Here is a 23,570-nt window from a genome sequence, read left to right as displayed (position 1 = left end):
ATGATTAATGGCCTTCCACTGACTGCAAAGGGTTACTGCCACCAACATATGTGTAACTATCAGTTAAATGAGGGAGGGCAACCATGATTAAATATAAAGAACACAACCTAAATACCAACTTTGATTTTCTGTTATAAATATCACATTTTTAGAACCTCTTAGATTAGTTATTTATATTAATAGGCTGTTCAGGTGAAGAGAGTTAGAAAATAGAAAAAAAACGAAACAAAACATTTGAACACAGCTTCTCTTTCTCTGGCAAGGGAGTCTCACAATTTCTTTCTTTTCTTTTCCTCTTTTTATTTATTTATTTATTTATTTTAGTTAAGGTGCTTTCACAGTGAGTCACCATGGGAAATGTGCTTTCAGAGCGCCAATGTTGGACTGTGCTATTCCCTCAGACGTTGACTCAAGGTAGCCCCACAGCAGTGTGCCTTGAATTAAGTAGGGGGTATCATATGAGCTTTTCCTTCACTAATAACTGACCTGATGCACCACAGAATGAAAGATTTGGGGGACTGTACAGACCCTGTAAATATCAGACACAGATTTCAAATGTTCTGTCTCATAAATACTTTTCACAGTAGCCAAATTACAACATGGGAGTTCACCAAGGTGGTTTGGGTAGGTGCTCCAAACTGAAGTCCAACAAATAAGACCTAAAACCTTCAGGAGCTCTTGAAAAGCCAGAAAGGGGGGTTCAGCAATATTCAAAAGGATTATATAAATGATACCAGTCAGAGCTGAGAACTTAGTCAGGATTGCATTCCCTCTGATAATTTACCACAAGGTAACATGATAGTATTTCATGCACAAGTAACCCTTGAACAACATGGGGGTTAGGGATACCAATCCCCCATGTAATAAAAAATCTGCATATTACTTTTAATTCCCCCCAAATTAGATGTCCTTCAGTATCTAAAGGCAACTGATTTCAGGATCCCTGTGGATACCAAATTCTACAGATATTCATATTCCCAATATAAAAATGCATATAGTCAGCCCTTCATGACTGCACATTCCTAACTGCTGATCACAAACAATACAGGTATTTACTGAAAAAAAAAATCTATGTATAAGTGGGCCCATACAGTTCAAACTTGTGTTGTTCAAACCTGTGTTTGATCACATCTGCTCACTGGGGTGGGGTAGAAGCTGAGGTACAACTTGACCTACTGTGTTCATTAGTACCGAAGCCCAGCCTTGGCTTCCTATCACTATTCATCACATTCGTGTCCGTATGTCCACGTGTCTGTGTACAACCTTACCCCACACCCATATGAGATTCTCAGCTTCTCCAGGGTTTTATTTTTATTTTTTTCTTAAAAACCTCTTGATAAATCAACAGTGGGCACAGACTCAAAAAATATTTGGTGATAATGACGATATGTTTATCTATTAACTAACTTTATTTAAGTAAATAAATATCTGGTAACTACTAAGTTCAAGGCACAGAGCTATGTGCCATACAAGAGGTTTTAAAAAGGAATTGTCGTGAATCCTACTCTTAATCAGATTACAGTTTTCAATAAGATGGATTCCATTTGGTTTGAGCCAAGGAAAACCTCAACTAAAATTGAAGACATCTAGGAGGAGTTTCTTCTTGAGGTTCTTCTGAGGGTTCTATAAACTCTGAATCGCTTTTATAGTTCTCAACTCCTGGGAGCTGAACAGAATGTGAGGACCAGCACTAAACAGTGAAACAGATGTGGCACTATGGAGATTATGGACAGACTTAAAAAGATGTATGGCTGATGTTTCAGAACAGAGTAAGTATCTACAAAAGACGTCTCTAAGTCTTGGTTTATTTCCAACCATATCCCTCTTCCAATTTCCAGCTCCCATCTTTTGACCTCTCAAATATGTGTATTCATTACACATCTGACAAACTCTGCCTGGATAGCAGTAATGATCACCTTTCTTTGAGCCCTTACTATGAACCAGATATAATGCTGTTTCATATGCATATTCTCATTTTGATACTCACAAGGTAGGTTCCTTTAGTATTCCTATTTTACTGATGAGAAAACTGAGGTTGGGGTACTAGCTTATTCAAAGTCACCCAGGCATTATTTCATTTGAGCTCAGGTCTGTTTGACTCTACAGGTAGAGTTCCATCATTTATCAGACCAATTTTGAGTTTCAGAGATTCTGATATTTTATCTTTGGGCTTCAGATAATTCCTTCAAAATTCACATCTAATACTCTAACTGGACAAAGATTTGTATTCTTTTACAGTTGAGTCTTAAGGGAGTACAAAAAAAGAAAGCGAAAATTCCACAGGGGTTAAAAAACAGACTAGTTGAACAAGGAAGAAACAGCTGCATCCACTTTAGGTAAAGTTACATGGCCTAGTTTATGGTTTTGGATGAAACAGCATGTTACCATTTGTCTATTCATTCTCCGTGGTTTACTAGGAAAATACCATTCGTTTCCCATTACCTTTCTCTTCAAGAGCTAGGATAAAAAGAATATTATTTCCCCTTGCATATATACATAAAGAAGCACTAATGAGTTCCCATTTTATTTGAAGACCAGAGTGTGTCACTTTTTTATCCATCAAGATTCCAAAAATTCTTAAGAGTTTTGTTGACACATTTATGAGATTTCCCTCTTTAAAAACAAAAATGAAACAAACAAACAAACAAACAAACAAAAACCTTTCAGGAACTCATGTTCAGTAACCTGGGGTTATGGAAAGAGAAAGAACACTCGAACAAAGCAACACCAGGAAGTTATCTAATGCGTATAAATACTTAGCCCTGAAATCCTCAGTTATTTTCCTTTAGGGACTGTGTCTTTAGGGAAGAGAGAAAATCATTTTGTCCCAATAACTTCATCTGAGATTGACACAAGGCAAACAGGGGAAACTGACTGGGTGGATGTTGCCCTAGTCTCAGCTTCAGTTAGAGTTAGTTATCTAAGACAAAGCAACTTCTACCTCTTCTTCTTTGAAACAAATAGAAATTTGAAACATGGGAACTTATAACTTTCTCTCTGAGATACTGATACTTTCTGTCTTTTAACTCACATGATCCCCCAAAATGGTACCATGAATCCTTGAGGTGCAACCAAGTAGTTTGGAGTTAAAAGCACACTTGGCTAGTATCAGCACGCCTTTGGCTGAAAAACCCAGGCTCAATCCCGGTTGCTTTTTGGAATGGGAAGCACACGGTATCGGTATCACAGGCAGCTCCGGGGAGGCCTGCCAGGCCTCTCGAGCTCTCAGTTTGTATTTGCATGTGAACAGCCTGCCGGCCATTTTATGAAGACGGACGTCGCAGGCCAGTGAGGGGGGTGCCGGACGAACTGTGCGAGCCACACACCCCTGCAGCCCACAAAAATTTAAAAAGAAAATAAAGCGAATTTCTCTGAACACAACTTCAGGCAGATTTAAATATAATATATGAAAAACAAAACACAACATTGAAAGCACCACCTACAGGTAAAGTAGAATACAAAGAAAAAACTAGTCTATAAATATTACTCATAAATGTTAACAAAAATAAGATGTAGCTGTTTATGACACTAAAAACAAGCCTTCAGAGGTCTCTCTCTCTCTCTTTTAATGCCTGCTTTGAAAAGACAACTTTCACAGAAAATACCACCAAAATACTAGGATGAGAAGAGGAAGAGCCAGATAGTCCATATTTAATTATTAGAGTCTGGCAATGTTATAAAGAATTTCCCAGGCTTGGGAAATGAAACAAATCCTGAAAATTAGTGATAGGATATCTAATGTGGTAAGCTCAATTCTCCAACCCACAATAGTGACATAATTCACTTTAGTGCTGTATTCCAACAGATCAGACAGAGAGCCAAAAGGGAAAATGTACAGAACAACAAAAGGAAGAGAGACTCGAGGAACGAGGCCATTCTAGGTAGATGAAAAACAAATATTGTCCCATTGCACTGAATAGAAAATAATAATAGTAACACTGAACAACAGCCAACAATAACAATTTTAAGGTATAAACTATATGAATCTGTACATATGACTTTATTTCATTCTTCAACAGGTAGGAAATATTATTACCATACTATTTTAAAGGTGTATTTATATACATCTGTTCCCTGAGAGCCGAATAACTTACTCAGTATTACAAAGGTAAGAAACAGGTAGAATTTTAAAGCATGTCTGCCACCACAGCCTGAGCTTTTAAACACGATGCCATATTCTCCTCACAGGCCCCTCGAGGTCAAGTATTCCCATTAGAGCTTCCAGTTCTATCACTAAGGAAGAGCACTTGAAACTTTATGAGATGATATCTATGAAACAATACAATACAGTGTTTATCGTCTGATAAGTACTGCTAGTTCACTTATTGGTTTTTATTGGAACTGATGACTTCACTCAGTCAAAATTTCCAACCTATGACAATCTTTCTCATACTTGAAATGCATATCTCAAATTCAGTATTTTACCAGACACTATTGTATTCATATTTGAGGAATTTATTCTATTTATTCAAAGTTCTGTAACAGAAAGTTTATATATTTGTGCAATTGAGGAATTTAATACTGTCATGTACCCTTACTGTTTCATTTTGGACAATTTAAAGCAAAAAACCCTTCAGAGACATAGATCATTTTCTTAAAGCAATTGGCAAAGCATTATACTCTTAAAAGCCTCAAAAATACTTGTCAATAATCTTGAATCACTACTGAAGAAGACTGTGAGGCATTTTCCACTTTAAAAGGAACTAAAATAAGCCCTGGCTGGATGGCTCAGTTGGTTGGAGCATTGTCCCGTACACCAAAAGGTCACGGATTCAATTCCTGGTCAGAGCACATACCTAGGTTGCAGGTTCAATCCCCGATTGGGATGCGTATGGGAGGCAACAGATCAATATTTCTCTCTCACATTGATTTTTCTCTCTAAAAATCAATAAACATATCCTCAGGTGAGAATTTAATAAATACATATAAAAAGAAACTAAAATAAAATGAAAAAGTCATGATTTCTCACTTATACTTTAGAAGATTCTAAGTTAGTAAGTGAATTCCAACTCTAATGGTAATCAACTTTCTTGGAAAATAAAGTTTTCATGAGTACCCAATAGTGTTTGGGGGTGGAGGTGCTGGAGTGATCCAGAGAATTTCTCGAGTCCTCAGTTGTTCCTACTGTGGGCCACCCATAGGGCAGACCCTGAAATCCTTGTTCTCCATTAGCTGCTGGCTAACTGTGGACTCTCAAAGCTAAACTTACCATTTTCTGGCTGGTCCTTAATGTCAGCGTCACTTGGCTGGCTGGGACTTTCAGATTGACTTGAATCTGAAAAACATAAAAATACAGCCAACAATTATAGGGTCTGTGAGGGAAAGTGAATTAGAGGCGCCGGACTTTCTCAAAAGGTTCAGCAATATAAACTAGGAGTGAGAAAGTTGCAGTGAGAAATAACATGATGAACAAAAAAGAGAAGAAAAGAGAGGGCGGGAGCAGCAGCAGCAGTCCGTGCCCTTAGAGAGGAGTCTCGGTTTTCTTTACACCTCCATTGCATTTGGCTTGTGCCAGATCATAACTTGAAACTCTTCAGAAACCACTGTCTTACAGAGCGACCATTTCCAAACTGCTCTTCTCCATTATTTATACACTGGAGTCTGATAAAGACTTCATCCTTCATTACACACATCTGAAGCTTGATTCGGAACATAATAAAGTGTCAAAACATATTTTGAATTTGGTATATAAAAGCAGCCCAAACAACAGTAACAAGTTCTGTTGATATTTAGCTCTGTATTACAGCAACAGACTATGCAGACTAACACCATTAAATACTAGCATCCTAATATTAGCACATTTACTTGAAGTAACAGGATAAATCAGCGACGGCTTTCTCAAAGGTATGTTTCCCCCATTTTATATTATTTTTCTCTTATACTAATGCATTTGGGAGATTCTTAATGGGGCTTTTAGGTTCTTGTACACCTTTACCAAATTTCATTTATTTTTTATTAAAAAAACAATCATTTTCAAACTGAAAAAATAATTCATTTAATTTAACTTCTAAATGGGATAATTTGTAATAGAATAACAATTTTAAAATGAGATAAAATTAAGTTGGATCAAAAAAATTTCACAGAATTGGGAGAATCAGTGAGGAGGAAAAAAATCAGACAAAATATGTCAAGGGAAAAATTTTTTGATGGAAGGCATTTTCTGAGACTTAAAACAGTATAAAGTATTATCTAAAAATAAAAATACTTTTCTAGAAAAACTTAAATTATCTGTAGAAAGCCTAAATCCAAACTTTACCTTGACTTTACAGGATTAGAATTAACTGTCTGAAATTTGACCACATTTCAGCAAGAAGTTCAATGCCAGATCAAAAGATCATGACATGTAACTGAATAAATTGGAAATATTACCTCTATTTCAGCAGAGTTAGAGCAGTACCATTCTCTTTTTTGGATATATTGAAAAAAAAAAGAAGTAGCTCTACTAGTGACCTTGGGTCAAGAAATGCTAATTTATAACTTAGAAAATCTCTCTGCTTTTAAGCAAATGAATATTTTAATTATAGGGAAGTACTATAAAGAAAATGTCTATTTTTTAATTTTCAGATAATGTTAACCTGGTGACCATAGCGAAAAATCTATGTTGATTCAAAGGTTCAAAGAGCAAAAAATGTGAAGTGGGAATTTTTATTTAAGTCTGGCGAAGTGGTGGCTTTTATCATCTTGTAACAGTCACCATAGTGAAGAAACAAACAGAAGGCATTACAAGTCGAAAAACTTTAGAGAAATCCTTCAGAATGAACCGCAAACCCCACACTAAAAATTGGAAGTGCAAATTTATGCTGTACCATATTTGAAATTTTAACTTCATAAATTAATATTACTTTTATAGCAAATGATTTAAAAATATGGCATGACTACCTTTTTTTCCTAAGAAAAGATCCTGTAATTTTGCCTTTTAAAATTATAAATGAAATATCTGAGAAGTCAGTCAACATGTTTTAGAAGGAAGGCATACACCTTTATTATTTTTATCTTGGAAAATTTTAAACCATTAACACCCAAAATTAAAATGAAAGGAAATATCTAATTTTGTTTTAGGGAAAGTTGAAATCCTTCCTGATCACGTCCCAAAACATATACATATAATCTTGCCAAATAGAACATTTTCTTTGGAGTAATAATAGCAAGCCTAACTTTTCTATACGATAGCTCAGCCAATGTTCTCCAGGTGTAATATCTTCACAATTAATTACTTCTTCATAAACAAATGGAAAAACAGTTTTCATCTCAATTAATTTTAATATACAATAGCCGATTGCTTTTCTGATATTTATCCATTAATATTAAGGCCAAAAGGATAATGAGACACAATTTTTTTTAATAATCTCAAGCGGACTTCATTTTTTTTCTTTTCCTTTACATTCAGTTCACCACTTAAGTATATAACATGATTATAGAAAACACAAACAGCAATGAAAGATATATTCAAAGAAAGTTTAAAATTCCAAGCCACTGAAAAAGAAACAAACAGCACATGACTGAGCAGCAGCAGAAGGCTCAGAGTGGGTCTGAAAGAGGCCGCAGTGCTCCCGTGAAAGCTCAGATGCAAACACCGGAGGAGGCACCTAGCCAAACTGAAAACGGAATTTAATTTCTCCAGTTTTATTCAAAAGCTGGAGATGCTGTTGCCCTTAGAAGACCGCATACTAAAATACACCATCTTGGTATTTTGGTGTAAAATACACCATCATGGTAAGGAAGAGGCAAAGTCAAAGATCAGCAAGAAAACAGAAATGATTTTAAAACTTTAATAATTATTTTCTACCACGGGCCGTTTAATGCCGTCCTTTTCTGAACCTAGGAACAAAACTACCCAGTCCTGGTGCTATTCTATGCTGAGCACACATGGACAGTTTCTCTGCTACTGCAAAAGGTCACCAATGCTGTTAGGGAGCCATCCAGATGACCAGAATTACAAATTAATTCCTACCCATACATAATTGATACAAATGAAAGATCTTTTCCTTAAGCATTTGCATTCAAACACAATCATGAAGGTTAACAATTAATTTACTCCTCTTTTTTTATACTTGGTGGTGGCCTGTCAGCAGCCAAGGTAACTTTATGTCTTGCTTTTATGGACAATTATCACATGATTAGATGATTCCTACCACCTGAAATAATTAGAGCCCCCCTCCACCAAAACAAACCTGACTGCACTGAGTTGGACGCCATCTTAGATCTGGCAGTGACTTTTCTCTGGTTCTCTATTTGAAAACCAGGTGATTTGTATATTACAGTGAAGAGAATATTATTTAAAGTGTGTTTAAACGATGGAGATGGAAATGCTATTGTGAGGAAGTCCATTAGGGTTATCAATTTTTTTCCCATCTAGGGATTTGCTTTTTGTTTAAGAAATCTTAGACTTCAACATAACCTTGAAAAGCAATATTTCTTTTGGTTTTTAAAAAATTTATGAGCAGAAATTTAAACCTAAAATAGACTGAGTTTGCATACTGGAGGCTGGGTTGAGACCTCTTAATTGAACACCAGTAGCCATCTATCTATGCATTTTTATGGCGCCTAGAGCTATAACTTTGGAGTACTCAGACAAAGATATTTCACTATCAGTATAATCACTGGGGAACGGAATAAAATAAATCCTAATGCCTACATATTAGGCTCTGCTTCCACGAGTTTGTGCAAAGCTAGAACAGAAACCTTGTTCCACATTTGCTACTTAAGCACATACACAGTTCCCCCAACCTCAGTTCAGCTCCCCTCAGCATGAAACCTCAGGGAATATTCCTTCTGGGAAGCCAAAGAATGACCAAAAAATGTCAACAAGATAAAGATGATCAGGCAAAAATATAGGTATCATTTCCATGTGTTTTATGTTCTTTAGGCGTGAAGCAAAAATGGAATGTTGCTCTATCTTGACCTAGAATTAAACTTTCTCCTCTGCGGTCCTTAACTGTACATATATCTGTTATGGTGTAACATATTAAGTTGTACTTAGACGTACTAAGGCGATTTTCAATGATATCCATGAGAATTTGAGCTCTGTCCGAAAACTCTTAGGCTATTCTCAGTACATTCTAACCGTGCCTGGCCCAGTCCGTGAGCCAATAACTGTTGAACTAAAGAGATGAATTTTCACTTGTTGTTCATCTTTCTAACACTGAACCACTGCCAGTGACTAAAAAAATACTAAGTTCACACCTAAAAGGGGACTGGGATTTATAAAATGATAAGAAGGGAGAAAAGGCCTTTATTTCTGCTGGTTGTCCCCCTTTCGTGGGTCTTGCAGGGAAGAGAGAGGCACATCTCTCTGGTTCGGGGCAGGGAAATCTTGCACAGGGTTTAGGAGCTGCAGACAACGCTTCCTGTGATCCCCTGGCTGACACGGCGTAGGAGGTTCCTCAGAATAGCTGGAGCCGAGGACGGTGTGTGGCATGTTAGGAGGCCCTCGGAAACCATGCACAGGCTAAAATGATGGACAACAGGGGAATATTTCACACATTCAGAAAATAAAAAGATAAGAGAAATCGACCAATTTCTAACACCCAAAGAGTACCTCAAAATCCTACTGACTGCTGCTGTGAAAAGCTGATACAGGAAGAACAGGCACGTAGCAGGGAAGAACCCATCCTACCCTAAATCAAACCAGTATAATTCCTGTTTGGCCAATGATATCCACAGAAGTCTGTGGGCCATAAAAGTACAAATTCTAGTTCCACTAGAAAAATAATTTAGCCTAAGTTTCAACCTTCCTACACACATAATGATTTGGCCAAAGATGAAATTTAAGAAGCCTTTCTTAGAATTTTATGTCCAGCTTTAAATCTCGCAAATTAAAAGGTGATATGAAGAAAACAGAAGGCACCCAGAAACAAAAATAAGTTAGTAAAGTCAAATGGGTAAAGTGTCACCTAAAAGAGCTGGAGTTGTTTATAGTGTGAAATAAAAGGCAAAGACAGGAATGAATACTTTTTGCAAATAAATAAGACTTAAGAGCATTCCCGGGGTTGGAAAAAAAAAAGGAATAAGGGTGATTATACTCTAAATAAATAAACAGTTAAATTACAATTTAGACTTGTAGCCCTTAAAGATGGTCAAATTTAGGTAAGCTTTTGGTTCTTAGGTTTGGGAAGATGAGTACTTTGCAAAAGAGGTCATAGAACACTGAGATTCATTTTCCTACATTCATGATGTTATGATAGAAAAATAATTCTATTTCTGACTGGTAGTATAAGGTTTAGAATTACTCTGTTTTGATCATCCAGTATCATACTCTGTTTATTATAGTAAGAAAACCTAGAAAATCAAATGGCTATGAAAGTCACATTTTGTTCATTAATCTCACAGTAGCAGTTGTAAAACAAATATTATTGCAGTGCTTTAAAATATTTAGGAATATTGTCTATAGAGTCTAGTATCACCATGACCTTAAAGACTGAAATGTGAGAAAATATTTGGAAAAATCTTTATTTGAGAATGTAGAATGTTAGTGTACAAGTACAGGTACGCATACACATACAGTTTGTAACTTATGTGTAAGCACTGATGAATACAATAGCATCAGCTAAATATAACATCCATCATCATGACAAAGAACAAACAGAAATTTGTAATACCATTGTTAAATCTGGACCACTAAAAATACTCAATTAAGATTAGCATTTCCAGAAAATACATAAAATAGCCAAATTGACATTTAACATCAATTAATGTATATAACTGTAGCCCACCTAATGAGAAAACACAATAATCTAGGTTTTCAAACACATAAATTCTGAGATGAGCTACACCATACAGGTTTTCTTAGCTTTTAAGTGGGAACACTCCACTGTTCTTTAAATGAGGCCTTATCTCTATTGCATTTAAAATACAAATTTTGATGTGTCTGCCTGTCCCAGTTACCTAGACTTGTTTGCGTGTGTGTGTGTGTGCACATGGTCACTGTAGTAACCCAAGCATGCAGAGCGAGTCCTTCCCCGAAGGGAGATAGGTGGGGGATGGTGGCATGGGAGAAGCTCTAGTTCCAAAAGGACCAGGCTCGTTCACACACATAGGGCCTCCTCTCCTCTAATCAGGATTCGGAGGGAGCAGGAAGGCTGTGTTCATGTAGCAGTGACTTGGAAGGGCTCCACCAGACCACCCCGGGGCTGCCAGCTGCTCGGGAGAGCCACCCCTTAGCAACTCTTGCGTATCGAATTTTCAGGGTATACTTAAGAGTATTACATAAGCTAGGTAACTACCACTTTCCTTCTTAAAACTTTTTTAAAAATGGCTTTCTGAAGAAGAACTTGTGATGTATTAAGTTTGCAGGAATGGGGGTTTTTGGCATTAATGATGATATTCAAGGCCCATCTGTTTAGTCGGGACTGTGTATGATGATGAGACGGTTTCAGTTGAGGAGTGATTCAACTGTCTTATCACCTACTCATAAATGTGTTATTTTTCTATGCGCACAAGGAGGTTGCAAGATGATACACAGTTTTAACACTGAGAAAGAATTGCGTAACTATTGTTGTGTTATGACAATGAGGGGAAATCATTCCTAAGCTTTAAAAACACAAATTCAGTCACTCTGAAAGTAATGAAAAAATGACTCAATCTTTAAACCTTCACTCTTTGCATGAGGCTGATTTCAAATAATAATCAGCCTTTTCTCTGAAGTTATAAATGAACTCAATGGGGAGAATCTGGTGATTATGAAAGTTATACACACATGATAGTTGAACAAAATTTATAATTTCTCACATTTTCTATGATAAGCAGCTGTGACTAAAATAAAGAAGTGCTTACGTAATCACAGTGAATTCTGTATTTCCTATAATAGAAGCTGCACTGACACATGATGGTGACCTGTTGATCAAGCCAGAATTCAAGTTATTGAATCAACCTGGTCACCTACCCACTAGTGCATAATCAAAGACCTATTTAAAAAGCCATTACTATCACATTATTGCATACCAGAATTGTCAATTTCCCATTTGTAGTCAACTTTTTTTTCAATAAACAAAATTAGTTGACAGTAAGTGCTTGAAGCTCTTAAACATAATATATACTTGGCAATTCCTTATATAATCGTCTATACAACTGAAAGTAAAAGTTTTCCTTACTTCCATGTTACAAAAACGGATGTGTCAAATGAAATAATGCATAATTAAGTTATAGTCTATATGCATTATTTTCTTTCTTTTTAAAAAATTTTATTTATTCTTAGAGGGGGAGGGAGAAAGAGAGGGAGAGAAATATCAATATGTGGTTGCTTCTCATGCACACACAACTGGGCACTTGGCCTGAAACACAGGCATGTGCCCTGACTGGGAACTGACCTGGCATGTGCCCTGACTGGGAACTGACCTGACCTTCACAGGTCAGTGTTCAATCCACTGAGCCACACAAACCAGGGCTATACCCATCATTTTCATGTATCTGAGTATCTGTAAAGAAATATATCAAAATAATATATAATCATGCTGTTTAAGTATTAAGGTAGTACTCTTAAGTATCAACTTTTTTGCATTCGTATTTCACTACTGAAAGGAGTCTGAGATGGTAACAAGGTATTCTAAAACTATAAAACAATATAAAATTGTTCTATAATTTAATTGCTCTGGATCTCGGTTTTTTCATCTGTTAAATGGGGACACTAATGCCTATTTTGCCTGAAAGGATTATTGCAGGGACGCAACAAAACAATGCAAGAAAAGCTGGTTTTGAAACTCTAAGATGCCAAAAGAAATGTATGTTTACCACAGCAATATAAATCTTCCCATCCACACAAGATTTTTGTTTCTCTTAAAAAAAATCAGTGCCAACCCACACATGATGTGACTCTCGTACAAACCATCAGCATCACAGACCTGGTTTCAAAGAAAGGGCTCTTAATTCCCATATACTGGGAAAGAGATTATCTCTGATAATGGAAATGTAAATCTCAGCTTGCCATTGTTTATTCCAGACAGACATTTGTGTGTTAAGTCTGTTTATCAGGCAACACTTTGTCTAAGCCAGGAAGTAGTCAGTCTTTGTAACAAGATGTATGCAAATGAATTTCCCATGAGTCTCTACAGAAAAATTGTAGCAGGAAAAAAATTTCCCTGTTACTTTACCAGCAAGAAGCTACCTCAAAAGTAGAACAGAGACAGAGAAGTCTGAGCTACACTATGCTGATGAGTTTAAATGAGTCCTAAACATGTGCTCACAGTCTGTTACTCTTTATTCTAAGCAGACTTGGTGCATTACATCTGTTTATCAGACAACACTGTCTGGGTATTCAGGCTTTGTAACCTGTGTGCAAATGAATGGTGACCATAATCCCATGAAATAACCTGTCTGAGGCAAAACTACAGACCTCCTGTCACTTTATGAATCCCTACCAATAGAAGCTTCCACGAAACATTTGAGACTTAAAAAAACATATTAACCTTTAACTTTTTGCCCACCTTCTTTCTTAAATAACTCAATTCCTTAATGGCATAATAGCCTCAGGAAAGAATTGTGAATTTTATCATGCAAATTGGACTAATATATAAAAAAAATTCCTAACATACCCTCTATCTGAGTATCAAAAACAGGGAGTGTTTAAAAGAAAATACTTTTCTATCAAAATATAAGAGTATATATTCTTTAATTCTATTACTATTTATTATGTGATTCTTTTTTTAAAAAAGTCATACAGCTAACTCATTTTTTAAGTCTATACGTGAAGAGTTGAACAGTGCATTTCTTTGCTTTTTGTTGTTATTTTTTTTTTGCTGGTTTTTTACAGTGTTTGAAAATCCGACCAAAGGAATTGAACTGGTTTAGCTTGTCTTCCTAGACAAAATAAACACTTTAGGACTCTACTTGTTTGTATTCTCCTCAGTAGTGCTGTATGCATCAGCAGCTAAAAACAAAGAAACTTTTTAGCTGCTCAGACAAAATGAAGCTTCCCAAACAAGGAGGCAAGGGAGGGGCATGAGCTGAGGGGAGGGTGGGGGTGGAGAAGTGTGCAGAAAGTCTGACAGTCCATTCAATATAGGGATGATGGCTATAATGCATCCAGGGTCCCCTTGCTAATTAAATATGCATTGGCACAGTTTTGATCGATGCAAGCCATGGATCAGATGACACACCTGCAAAATCTTGAGCCCAGAGCTCCCAGGAAAAGGGAAAATACAGTCTTGTCTCCTTATCTTTGTTTTCAAAGGCTCTCAATTTCTGTGCTTAGATATCTAATTTAATTCTCTCACCCCTCAGCAAACTGGATTAGGGAAGTCAATACTGCCTTTGTGCATCGACAGGAAAACACAGCTTTCCTTTTATTCAATTTAGCTATGACCTTTAGACAAAGATAATGACAACTGTCTAAAAGTAAGGTTAAGGCCTCTAGAAGAAGACCCCCAGAGCTAAGGCTCAGATAGAATTTTGGATGACAAGGTAGTGGGGTTCACTGTGACATTTTCCTGCTTGGAAAGGAAGAAAGGAGGAAAGGGAATTAAGAATTAGTTGGGGGGTGGGTTATATGGGGGGGCAGGGAGAAAACATATTAGAAGAGATTTAAATCCACTGACTAAATAACCAAACTCTCTAAAATCAACTAGACCCTGTAATATCCATAACCGGAAAATAATTCTATGGAAGATCAGGAATGAGAATGGCAGAGTAACAATTCGCCTAAAAAAATGCAGACTCCTAAATGAGAAGGTTGAAGATTCTGTAGTTAGACAAATCAGGAAGTTTGGGGTCTCTCTCTCCCTTTTTTCCCTGAAGCATTTGAGAAAACAGAACTATCAGTGGGCTCTTGAGTTCTACCACCATGAAAGATATAACTGGAGATTTTGGACAAGTCTGGGATTCTGCAGTGTTAGCAACATCACACCACTACTCCTGACCAAAGGGGAAAATGGTACTGGAACATTCTCCTGAAACAGCACAGCTTCCTTTTAATCTCCTTGTCTTTGGGCATATTCACTCCATTCATCAATTCACTGCATTCATTAATGCATCCAGCTTGTGCCTTTCGCTCTATATACCTGGAGATACAAATACAAAAAGGCAAGGTCTCTGCTATCAAGAAGCACTCCGTCAATCAGGATAATGGTAATAAAATCAAGATTCTGTGGCATCCCCTCTTAATTAAGTCCTGTCTCTTGGTTAAATTAATAAACAGCAACATGCTACTGTGCACATTTGTAATAGCTTTTATTCTCTTACTATTAGCAACAACCAGTACCACTAACTGTAGCCTTGTAACAGAATTTACAGTAGCCTGGATACGAACTATTGGTGGTAATGGGTGGGATTAGCTTTTCTAGTAGTAAGATAGCGGGATTTAGGCAGAGTCCCCTAAGTGAAATATAAAGCTATTACCACATAATTAGCATTACTGGAATGGTGTAAAATATCAAAATAGTTTTTGAAAATCAGATTTTTTCCTTTTAGAACCAATTTTATAGCTAATGCAGAATGTTATTTCTAATCAGGTCTGGTACCTTCCCTTTAATAGAAATGACAGTTTAACAGAGGTAGCTATGGTACAATGAAAAAAGCAAAGGACTCAGTGTTAGAAAACCTGAGTTTGAGTCCCTTCTTGGCCATTTATATTAGCTCTGTGGAGCTGGGTAAGCCCTGTCACTTCTCTGAACTTCACTTTGCGTATCTTCCAAATGCCTGACTTTCAAGATTATGAGAGCTGAATGGCATGATTTAAAATGCCTTTTAAATTATAGGAACAATAATTATCTAACTGTATAATGCACAGAAGCAGGTTTTCTAAAGTGTATGAACTGATTAAGGTACTGACTACTTACTTTTATTTCCTACCTCATTATTTTTATTGCCAGATAGCACAGTATCTGGAACATATAGGTATGAATAGATGTCTGTTGAAAGAAATTGAAATCACAAGTGAAAAAAAAAATAGCTCTTTTAAAGCCATGATATAAAACAGGGCCTATCTTGGTTGATGTCAACAGATATTCTTGGGTGGATTTTCTGGCTTTGGGGAAACTGCATGACTGGATAGTGCTATATTCCATGTGGTAAGGAAAGACTCTATGGCAGTCAATAGATCTGCTTTCTGGCCCTCAATTCAGGATCAGAAGTTGGGGGATATTGTAAAGGTTCTGTCCAGCTCTGGAGTTCTAAATTGAAACATATCATTAGCAAACCAGATGTTCGTTTTCTGGCTGCACTGAAAACTGGGACCCCTATTTCATCAAAAGGAACTAGGTGTTATTATGTGCTGCTGATCATGAGTGCAATTAGAAATAATATGAACACAACGATCATTGTATGTCAAAGACCATCTCTTCTTTATTAATGACTGCAAATGGACCATTAAGAGTAGTGATGTTTATCTTCAGTGACTTGGCCAACCCTGGCCACAGAAACCCATAAAAAATGTTTTGTTATCCATGACGTAATCCAGAACACCAGAAAACTTTGTGTTTAGGAGCTACTGAAAGGTATCCTTAAAGAATTTAGTCTAGGTCCTAAGTCCTAGGATTTGGAATAATACTTTCAAAAAAATACTTCAGATATACCTTCTCTAATACATATATATTATACCCATTAAATATATATTATATATCTTTAAAATAGTATCTATTTCCACATTGATGAAACTTTACCCCAATAACTTGGTTTCTGAATCTATAATAAATATGCATGAATATAGACAGTTTGCATTCAGTTGGCCAACCAAATGGTCCTCAGACTTCCCATATTATCATAATAAAGTTCATGATATACCTGATTATTTAGAAATTCACCCAAGCCTTATGTAAGTAGAAATAGTCATGTATGTTTTGTTCCTATGTCTTTAAGATAGATAAAATGATTTAAATGTACTGAATCATTTCATTTTTAGGAGTTTCCATTTGGATTCTATCATGGCTTTCTTCCTGACATATGCAGTGCTAAGTTATTTAAAATTAATTGAAGTACAATATTTTAAAATTTCTTCACATGGTGCTAATCTCAAGTGCTTTGGATGTTTGAACCACACTTGGAAGCCATCAAGTTCTGTGTATCTTTATACCAGGGAGTAGTTGAACATGCTAAAAAGATTAGTCAATGAACTTTAATCTATAATCGAAACCTATATTGAATTATAAGATTTCAAAAATGTGTGAGTTGATACAAATGAGAAAACTGCAAACACCCTACATAACAAAAAAAACCTGGATCATTAAAACACATGAATCTGCTTATGTGCCTGTGAAGTCAGAAAAGCTTGGAGAAATCCACCACAGTGGGTACCCACTAAAAAGCCAGTTTGGTGCCAGTGAGCTGGTGCGCTCTCAACTTCATCTGAAGTTCATTTCAGTTGTCATGTTTGTTTTCATTTTAGGGTGCGATCTACATTCTTTTCTGTGGTTATATTGTGAGGAGAGATAAGTATTTTCCATTTCAGTAACTCAGTATGGATGAGTAATTTGCTTAGTAATAATCCTAAAATTAAATTGTCTTCCATACAATGCCTAGAAATAGTTTGTGTCAGATTAACCACATGAACTATCATCAGGATGTGCTTTTAAAAAAAAGCTAATTTGTCATTTGGAATTCTTTTGATTGTAAAATATCATTTTTGGGGGGAGAAGTCTCTAAGATACACTTATCTTAGTGACTTTTCAATAGCATCACTTTGTCAAAAAGTCTGAGTGATGAGAACTTTACCCTGATTCTCTTTGTGAAACTTATCGATCTGATTGATTCTTTAGGAGTGACTAATATTGATCACTCTCAGTAAGAAACCTGTTTCTTTCAGTTCACCAAACATTTATTGATCACCTACTGTGTGCAAGATCACATGGTGTGCTTTTATCCAGTCCTGAAGTAGCTCATAATGCTAAGAATTCCAGTCGTTCAGTTCTACACCATTTGTAAAAATGTGCATGACTTGTTTTTAAGCATATCTCTTCCCCGCATCTCCATGGGATGGGGGCGCAGGGGAGGAAAGTGGCGACAAGGAGTTTCTCTAAGTTAGAACCCTTTCCAAAGTCTTTCAGAGGAGGATATGGGAGGTAGATATTTCTATAAGTAGGAAATGGCTTACTGTTCATTTTATGTTCAACAAAAATGACAAATCTCTGGGCTCTATGGTTTCTCCAATTTCTTGGTAATGGTGGAAGCCTGTGGACAAGTCAAAGCTGAAGAGAAGCCTGGGAGGGGGCAGTTTTCCCTGCCAATCATGTCCTCATTTTCACACATCACTGGGCACCCTATCCCAGCAGGGCTTCAAGGAGCAACATTTAAAGCCCTGCAGCATCCACACAGCAAAGGCCCTACCCTGTGGTTCAGAATGATTTCAGCATCACCATCTTTTCAGGTTTACAATCTTAAAAGAAGCAAAGATACACAGTGACTAAATCATTTTTGATTGAAATCTCTAAGTGTCCTTTCTAAACTCTGTCCTGTTTTATTTTTTGGTTCCTAGAAAAGATGATAAAACAGATTATAAGTGGGAAAAACAAAGAAAATGAAGAAATGTCAAAAAAAAAAGAGAGAGAACACTGTAACAGAAATGGTATCATTTCAAGAAGGGGTCAGAAATAGAAATTCTTCAGATTAGACAGGAAATTTTATTTGCAACAGATATAAGAAGAGTCACAAGTAAAAAAATCAGAGTTTATTCGGGGATTAAAGGTGACGTAATACCCTATATAAGTGTCTGAGTTACTAGGTTAGTATAGGGAGATGGAAGGAACACTTGCAGCAGATTTTAACATGGGAAGGATGCAAAATAAGGGGTGAAGGCCCTCCCTTCATCTCCTTTGATTCTGGCTGTCACGTCCAATCACAGCAGGCATTGCATGAGATGGTTCCATTTAGTAACTCTGGGACGTTTTCACACATCACCTACTAGGTGCAAGGCAATTCTCTCTTGTTATGTTTACCCAAATGATTTATTTTTTAAAAAATGATTGAGTTGGTTTTCATTTTCTATTTTTATTTTATATTTTAACAACCCACCTAATGATAATGATTTCCTTTTCTTCTCTAAATGGAGGTCCTATAGAAAGGGAAAGATTTCTAAAGTGCTAGTCATCAAGACTGTAAGACTTTACCACATAAAACAGCCTTGTGTCTATTGGGAGAATACTCACACATCCTCTCGATGGGCCTTAAAACCAGAAAGCACTTGTTTTTAATACCACCGTGTTGGTATTGTATGAACATGCTTACACTTTACTGGGGAAGACTTTAAACAAACATTTTTGGAAGGAATTTCATGAAAAGCATTAGGCAAAAACAGAATTTAAAATTAAAATAAAAAGAGAGTAATGTCTCACCAGCAGTAGATAGACAGATGAATTATTCAAAACTGTCCACGAGCACTGACGTCATAATGAATAGAAGCAGGCTCTTAGGAACCTTACTGAGAAAAGCTGGTATTTACACAGTAATGGGAAACAAAACAAAACAAAACAGATTTCCACATCAAGAAAATCTTATGGATTGCTTTTGATGACCCTATCAGAACTCCCTATTGTGGCAAACTCCTGATTTCCATAAGGAGAGAAAATTTAGAACAACACGCAAAAGTCCCAAGACTCTTAAAGCAGAAATCATGCAGAACATCAAATATTACTCAACATTTTCAAGTAACTATGGTATATCAAACAGGCCACATGATGCATGTACATTTGAATATAAGTTTCTATTTCTGTTTAGAAATAAAAAAGATCAGAAATCTGAAATCTGGGAAAGTAAAATCTCTTGCAGGTTTAGAAAGCATATACAAAACTTGCCAAAAGCAAACACTGTTCACTGCAACCATCTGCTTTCTGGCACACTGAGGAAACTTTTACCAACAGCAACATTTTCTTGCATTAGGAAATCCACTAATTAGTTTTGTTGTAATAAGAAAAATAACCTTTGCATGGAAGGCAGATTGCCAGCTATTTTCTTTTTGTTGTTGTCATTGGCTGCCCCTTACAGCAGGCCTGTGACATTTCCACGTGAAGTGTACCTCCGAGTTCCCCTCTCTGGAGTACTTTCCTATTCCCTGCTTAGTCTAAAGAATGCATTCACAAATGAGACACCAAAAGTGAGAGAGAGCAACAAAGAGGAAAAACTTTAGGTATTTGGCTTAACAGCCACCCCCCCCCTCAAAAAACACCAGGTTCAGAATCAGAAAATCTGGGATTGAGAATTGTTAAAAGCTCAATAATCCTCAGTGTCATTACTTCATCCTCAAGGCTATTAAAGGAAAGGAGCTGGATTTTCCCCTAAAATTCTTAAGTTCTTTAAGTCTAGTCACTTTTTCCCTAAGAATTTTATTTCTGAGAAAAACTAATGATTGCAAAAGATTAAATGTTGCTCCAGGCATCATTGATAAATCTGAAATAATATCAGAAATTTTTGTTATAGAAATACTACAAATCTAGCCATCCAGGAGATGGAAATGCAACTAACATTTCTTAATAACACACGATAATCATTTAGTTAATGTATCATGGCACAAATAAAACCAGCAAATATGTATTGAGCACCTATTGTGTGCCAAGCACTCTACTGAGCCCTGGAGAGAAAGCAGTGAAGAGAAGGCTCACAAAGCTCTGTGCTCACGGCGCCTGTATCACAGTCAGTTTGCAATCCAGGGAGCTGACAGCCATCCTCAGCAGAATTCACCCCACTGCTTAGAACTGAAGAGCACTACTGCAGAGAGAAACATGGTCCCTGGGGCTTGCCACATGGAAAAATCTGCTTGAAAGTTCCTTGAGAAAATAAAATAAATGGGTTCAAATATTGTCTGAAAAATTATATGGAAAATAAACGTCATGTCCTTAGAAGCGAAGTGAAGTAGAAATACCGAGGCATGACCGTGAACATGCAGACAGAGCCTTTCTGTGAAAGATGACTGAAACTTAAACTGTGCAAACTGGCCCTCTGCTTTGGTTGAACAAATTAGTTCAAGAATTCACCTCTTCCATTCTCTTGATTTTGTTCTGGAGACTCAAACTTAGCTAAAGTTAAAACAAAATTGCAACTCTGGGCTGACCTATTGCAAACCAAAAGTCCCTGTGCCTGAGGAATGAGTGACAGGCTATTGCACAGTTTAATTAACCCAATGGCAATGCACTCACAAGCCTATAACTATTCTCAACTGTGTGGCAACATGTTGATGACTAGAACCAGAGCCCATTGGGTTTATTAACCCTCAATTGCCATTAAAATACATTAATTAAAACTGCAACACTTTACCCAGTGCTTTCTATCAAACATTTGAAAAAATTCTGGTGTACCTGCTTTGCTTGTACCCTCTGCTTGCACCAACATCCTACTTAGGCACAGTAAGTACTTGTAATTGCATTCTGTCCCATTCCTAGTCACATTTGTATGGCACAGATCCCTGTCCTAAATTTAGAAGGTATTCGGTGTAGAAGAGGATGAAGACAGAATCCTCTCTTCCTCTTGGCAGAATTGCTCCTTCCCCTGGCTCCCTACAGCCTGGTTACTAAGAGCAGGACTCAGTTCCTACTTCATTTCACCACGTGTATAAGCCCATTTGTCGTCCCAACAAGTTGCATGCCTCTGAGGGCACAAGGCTCCCCGTTGCCTAAAGAAAGGCTTGCATATACTAAATGCTCCATAAGTGACCTTGACTAGAGGGGAGAGGCCAACATGAGTAACACCTTTAAGCAAGGACTATCCCAGATGTGACCCAAAGACTTTTCTTTCTCCTAGTAGAAACAAAGTTCAGTTAGAAAACAAGCTAAATTTTTCAATTAAGGCTAAAATTCCCAAAGTGACTACACAGGAGGAAGCAACTTCCCTGTCTCTATCAGAGATGGGTAAATGTCTTGTCTAGTGCTCATAATAATTCTATCAGGTAACGTAATGTAATATTTGAAAATAAACCAACAAAATTAGAATTTAAAAGGGAAGTGGATTACTAAAATCACGAGACAACTCTAACAACTCTTCACAAATATTTTGAGACCAGAGTCTTCAAGGAGTAAGATTAAGCTTACAAATTTTGTTTAATGTAAATCCTTTTAGGTCCAACTATAGAAAATCTCGGCTGTACGGGATGATGGGCTTCTGCATTTCCGGTTTCATAATCACTGAAGGTCCTTTATATACACCAGAGAGAAAAACCCTTGACTAAGTACAGGAAGGAGTGACATCGCCACGTCTGGACTAGTGTATCTGTAGAGCTGCTGCCTCTACAATCGGGAACAGCAAGAGAGAACACCAGAAATTACATTTAGATCATTAAATATAAAATATGGAAAATACACTTTTTGGTTTTTATTCTAGCACGCATTTCAGAAGACGGGTACTGAAATGGTGTTGAAAATGCTGTTAGACTGAAGACCAGTTCTGATACCCAGCCTGTTTGTGCACGTGTCTTCACTAAACAGAACAGCTTTTACCTTTGGCTTAATATGGGCACAGTCTCCGGTGCTCTTAAATTCTTTTTTTTAAACCCTGGCCTAAAGTTGAGAATGTTGTTTCTAAAATTAGCCAAAAGTTTGGAAAAGGGCTTGTTTTTTTCCATATTCACCTTTTATTCGTGATTTTTAACACACTATATGATATCCATGAAGTGATATGATTTTGTTCAGATGATTAAACAATAAATACATACTTTCAAAGCAGGTAAGGCATTTGATAAAGGACACTGAACTAAGAATAAAGATTAAGTAAGTGGTGTTCAAATAACACAATGAGTTTTTTTTTAAAGCTTCACTTAATAGCTAAGCAAAGAATGGAAAATTCATAACCTGGGACAATTTTTTTACCTCTGCATGCAGAAACTAATGATTAGTTGGCTAATCACATGCAGCACAGACAGACACATTTCTGTTACATCCTCCCAACCTAGTCTTTCATCTCTCTGGGTAACTAGTTAAGATGCTGCTAAGATATGAGGCTTCCCTCTGCCTCAATAGAAGACTGACCTTGAAAAAAGTAAGTAAGAAAAAACTATTTGCAAATTTGCTGTAACACGTGAATTTTAAAAATTAACTGGTAGTCCCTTAATAACAATGTTTGAATGCACCCTTAACCTTGGAAGGATTTAATGTAGTTACCAAATTTATAAGAATGGTGCGTCTTTTTCTCTCAAACCTCAAAGTGCTCTTAAGCATAAGCTCCTGCACAGAGCCACACACAGGCCTGCCAATTTCAACTGCAACCCTCTGTTCCTGACCAAAAAACAGAACACACATAAAAGTGGACTCTGGGTCCAAGAATCCTTATACTCCTGATTTAAATTCAACAACACTTAAGATAGGTAGATAGAAAGTTAGATTTCTTTAACAACCCTTTAGGGACTAAAAGGTATGCTAGGTGAAAATGGTGCTAGAAATACGCCCTCCTGAGCTTAAATTTGGTCTTCCTGAGGGCAGACTAGCAGCAGCCACTTCAGTTGATGTGGGAAGCCTGAGACACAAATTCAAAATCAATTACCAACAGATGGGCATTACCAAAGTTAAGCAACAAAGAACCATAGTTTCTACTTCTATGGTATGGAAACTCCTTTACGGTAAGAAGTCCACAATCTAATGTGAGGTGCCAAGAAGAGAAGATGCACCTTTTCTACTCCAGTAACTTCTAGTCAGGTTCCAAGGTAACTAAAGATGAAAACCTTTCACCAA

The 23,570-nt window shown here is 36.8% G+C and overlaps 1 protein-coding gene across 7 annotated transcripts in view; it reads right to left on the bottom strand.

Annotated features, from left to right (window-relative positions):
- NFIA (nuclear factor I A) overlaps positions 1-23,570 on the bottom strand; it is a 375,972-nt gene that overhangs the window by 169,028 nt on the left and 183,374 nt on the right. For 6 of the 7 annotated variants that reach the window (XR_004903533.1, XR_004903532.1, XR_004903535.1 and 3 more), the window contains one exon: positions 5,210-5,275. The exons of the other annotated variant lie outside the window; for it this stretch is intronic. Coding sequence is in view for 1 of the 6 variants with exons in the window: in XM_036027543.1 (XP_035883436.1) it covers positions 5,210-5,275 (66 nt within the window). In the remaining 5 variants the exon portion in view is untranslated. The remainder of the gene's footprint in view (positions 1-5,209; positions 5,276-23,570) is intronic. 7 annotated transcript variants of the gene reach the window in all.

Source organism: Phyllostomus discolor, chromosome 5, assembly GCF_004126475.2.
Source record: "Phyllostomus discolor isolate MPI-MPIP mPhyDis1 chromosome 5, mPhyDis1.pri.v3, whole genome shotgun sequence".
Classification (NCBI taxonomy): domain Eukaryota; kingdom Metazoa; phylum Chordata; class Mammalia; order Chiroptera; family Phyllostomidae; genus Phyllostomus; species Phyllostomus discolor.
Note: the sequence above shows the minus strand (reverse complement) of the source record. Positions and strands in the feature narration are given on the sequence as shown.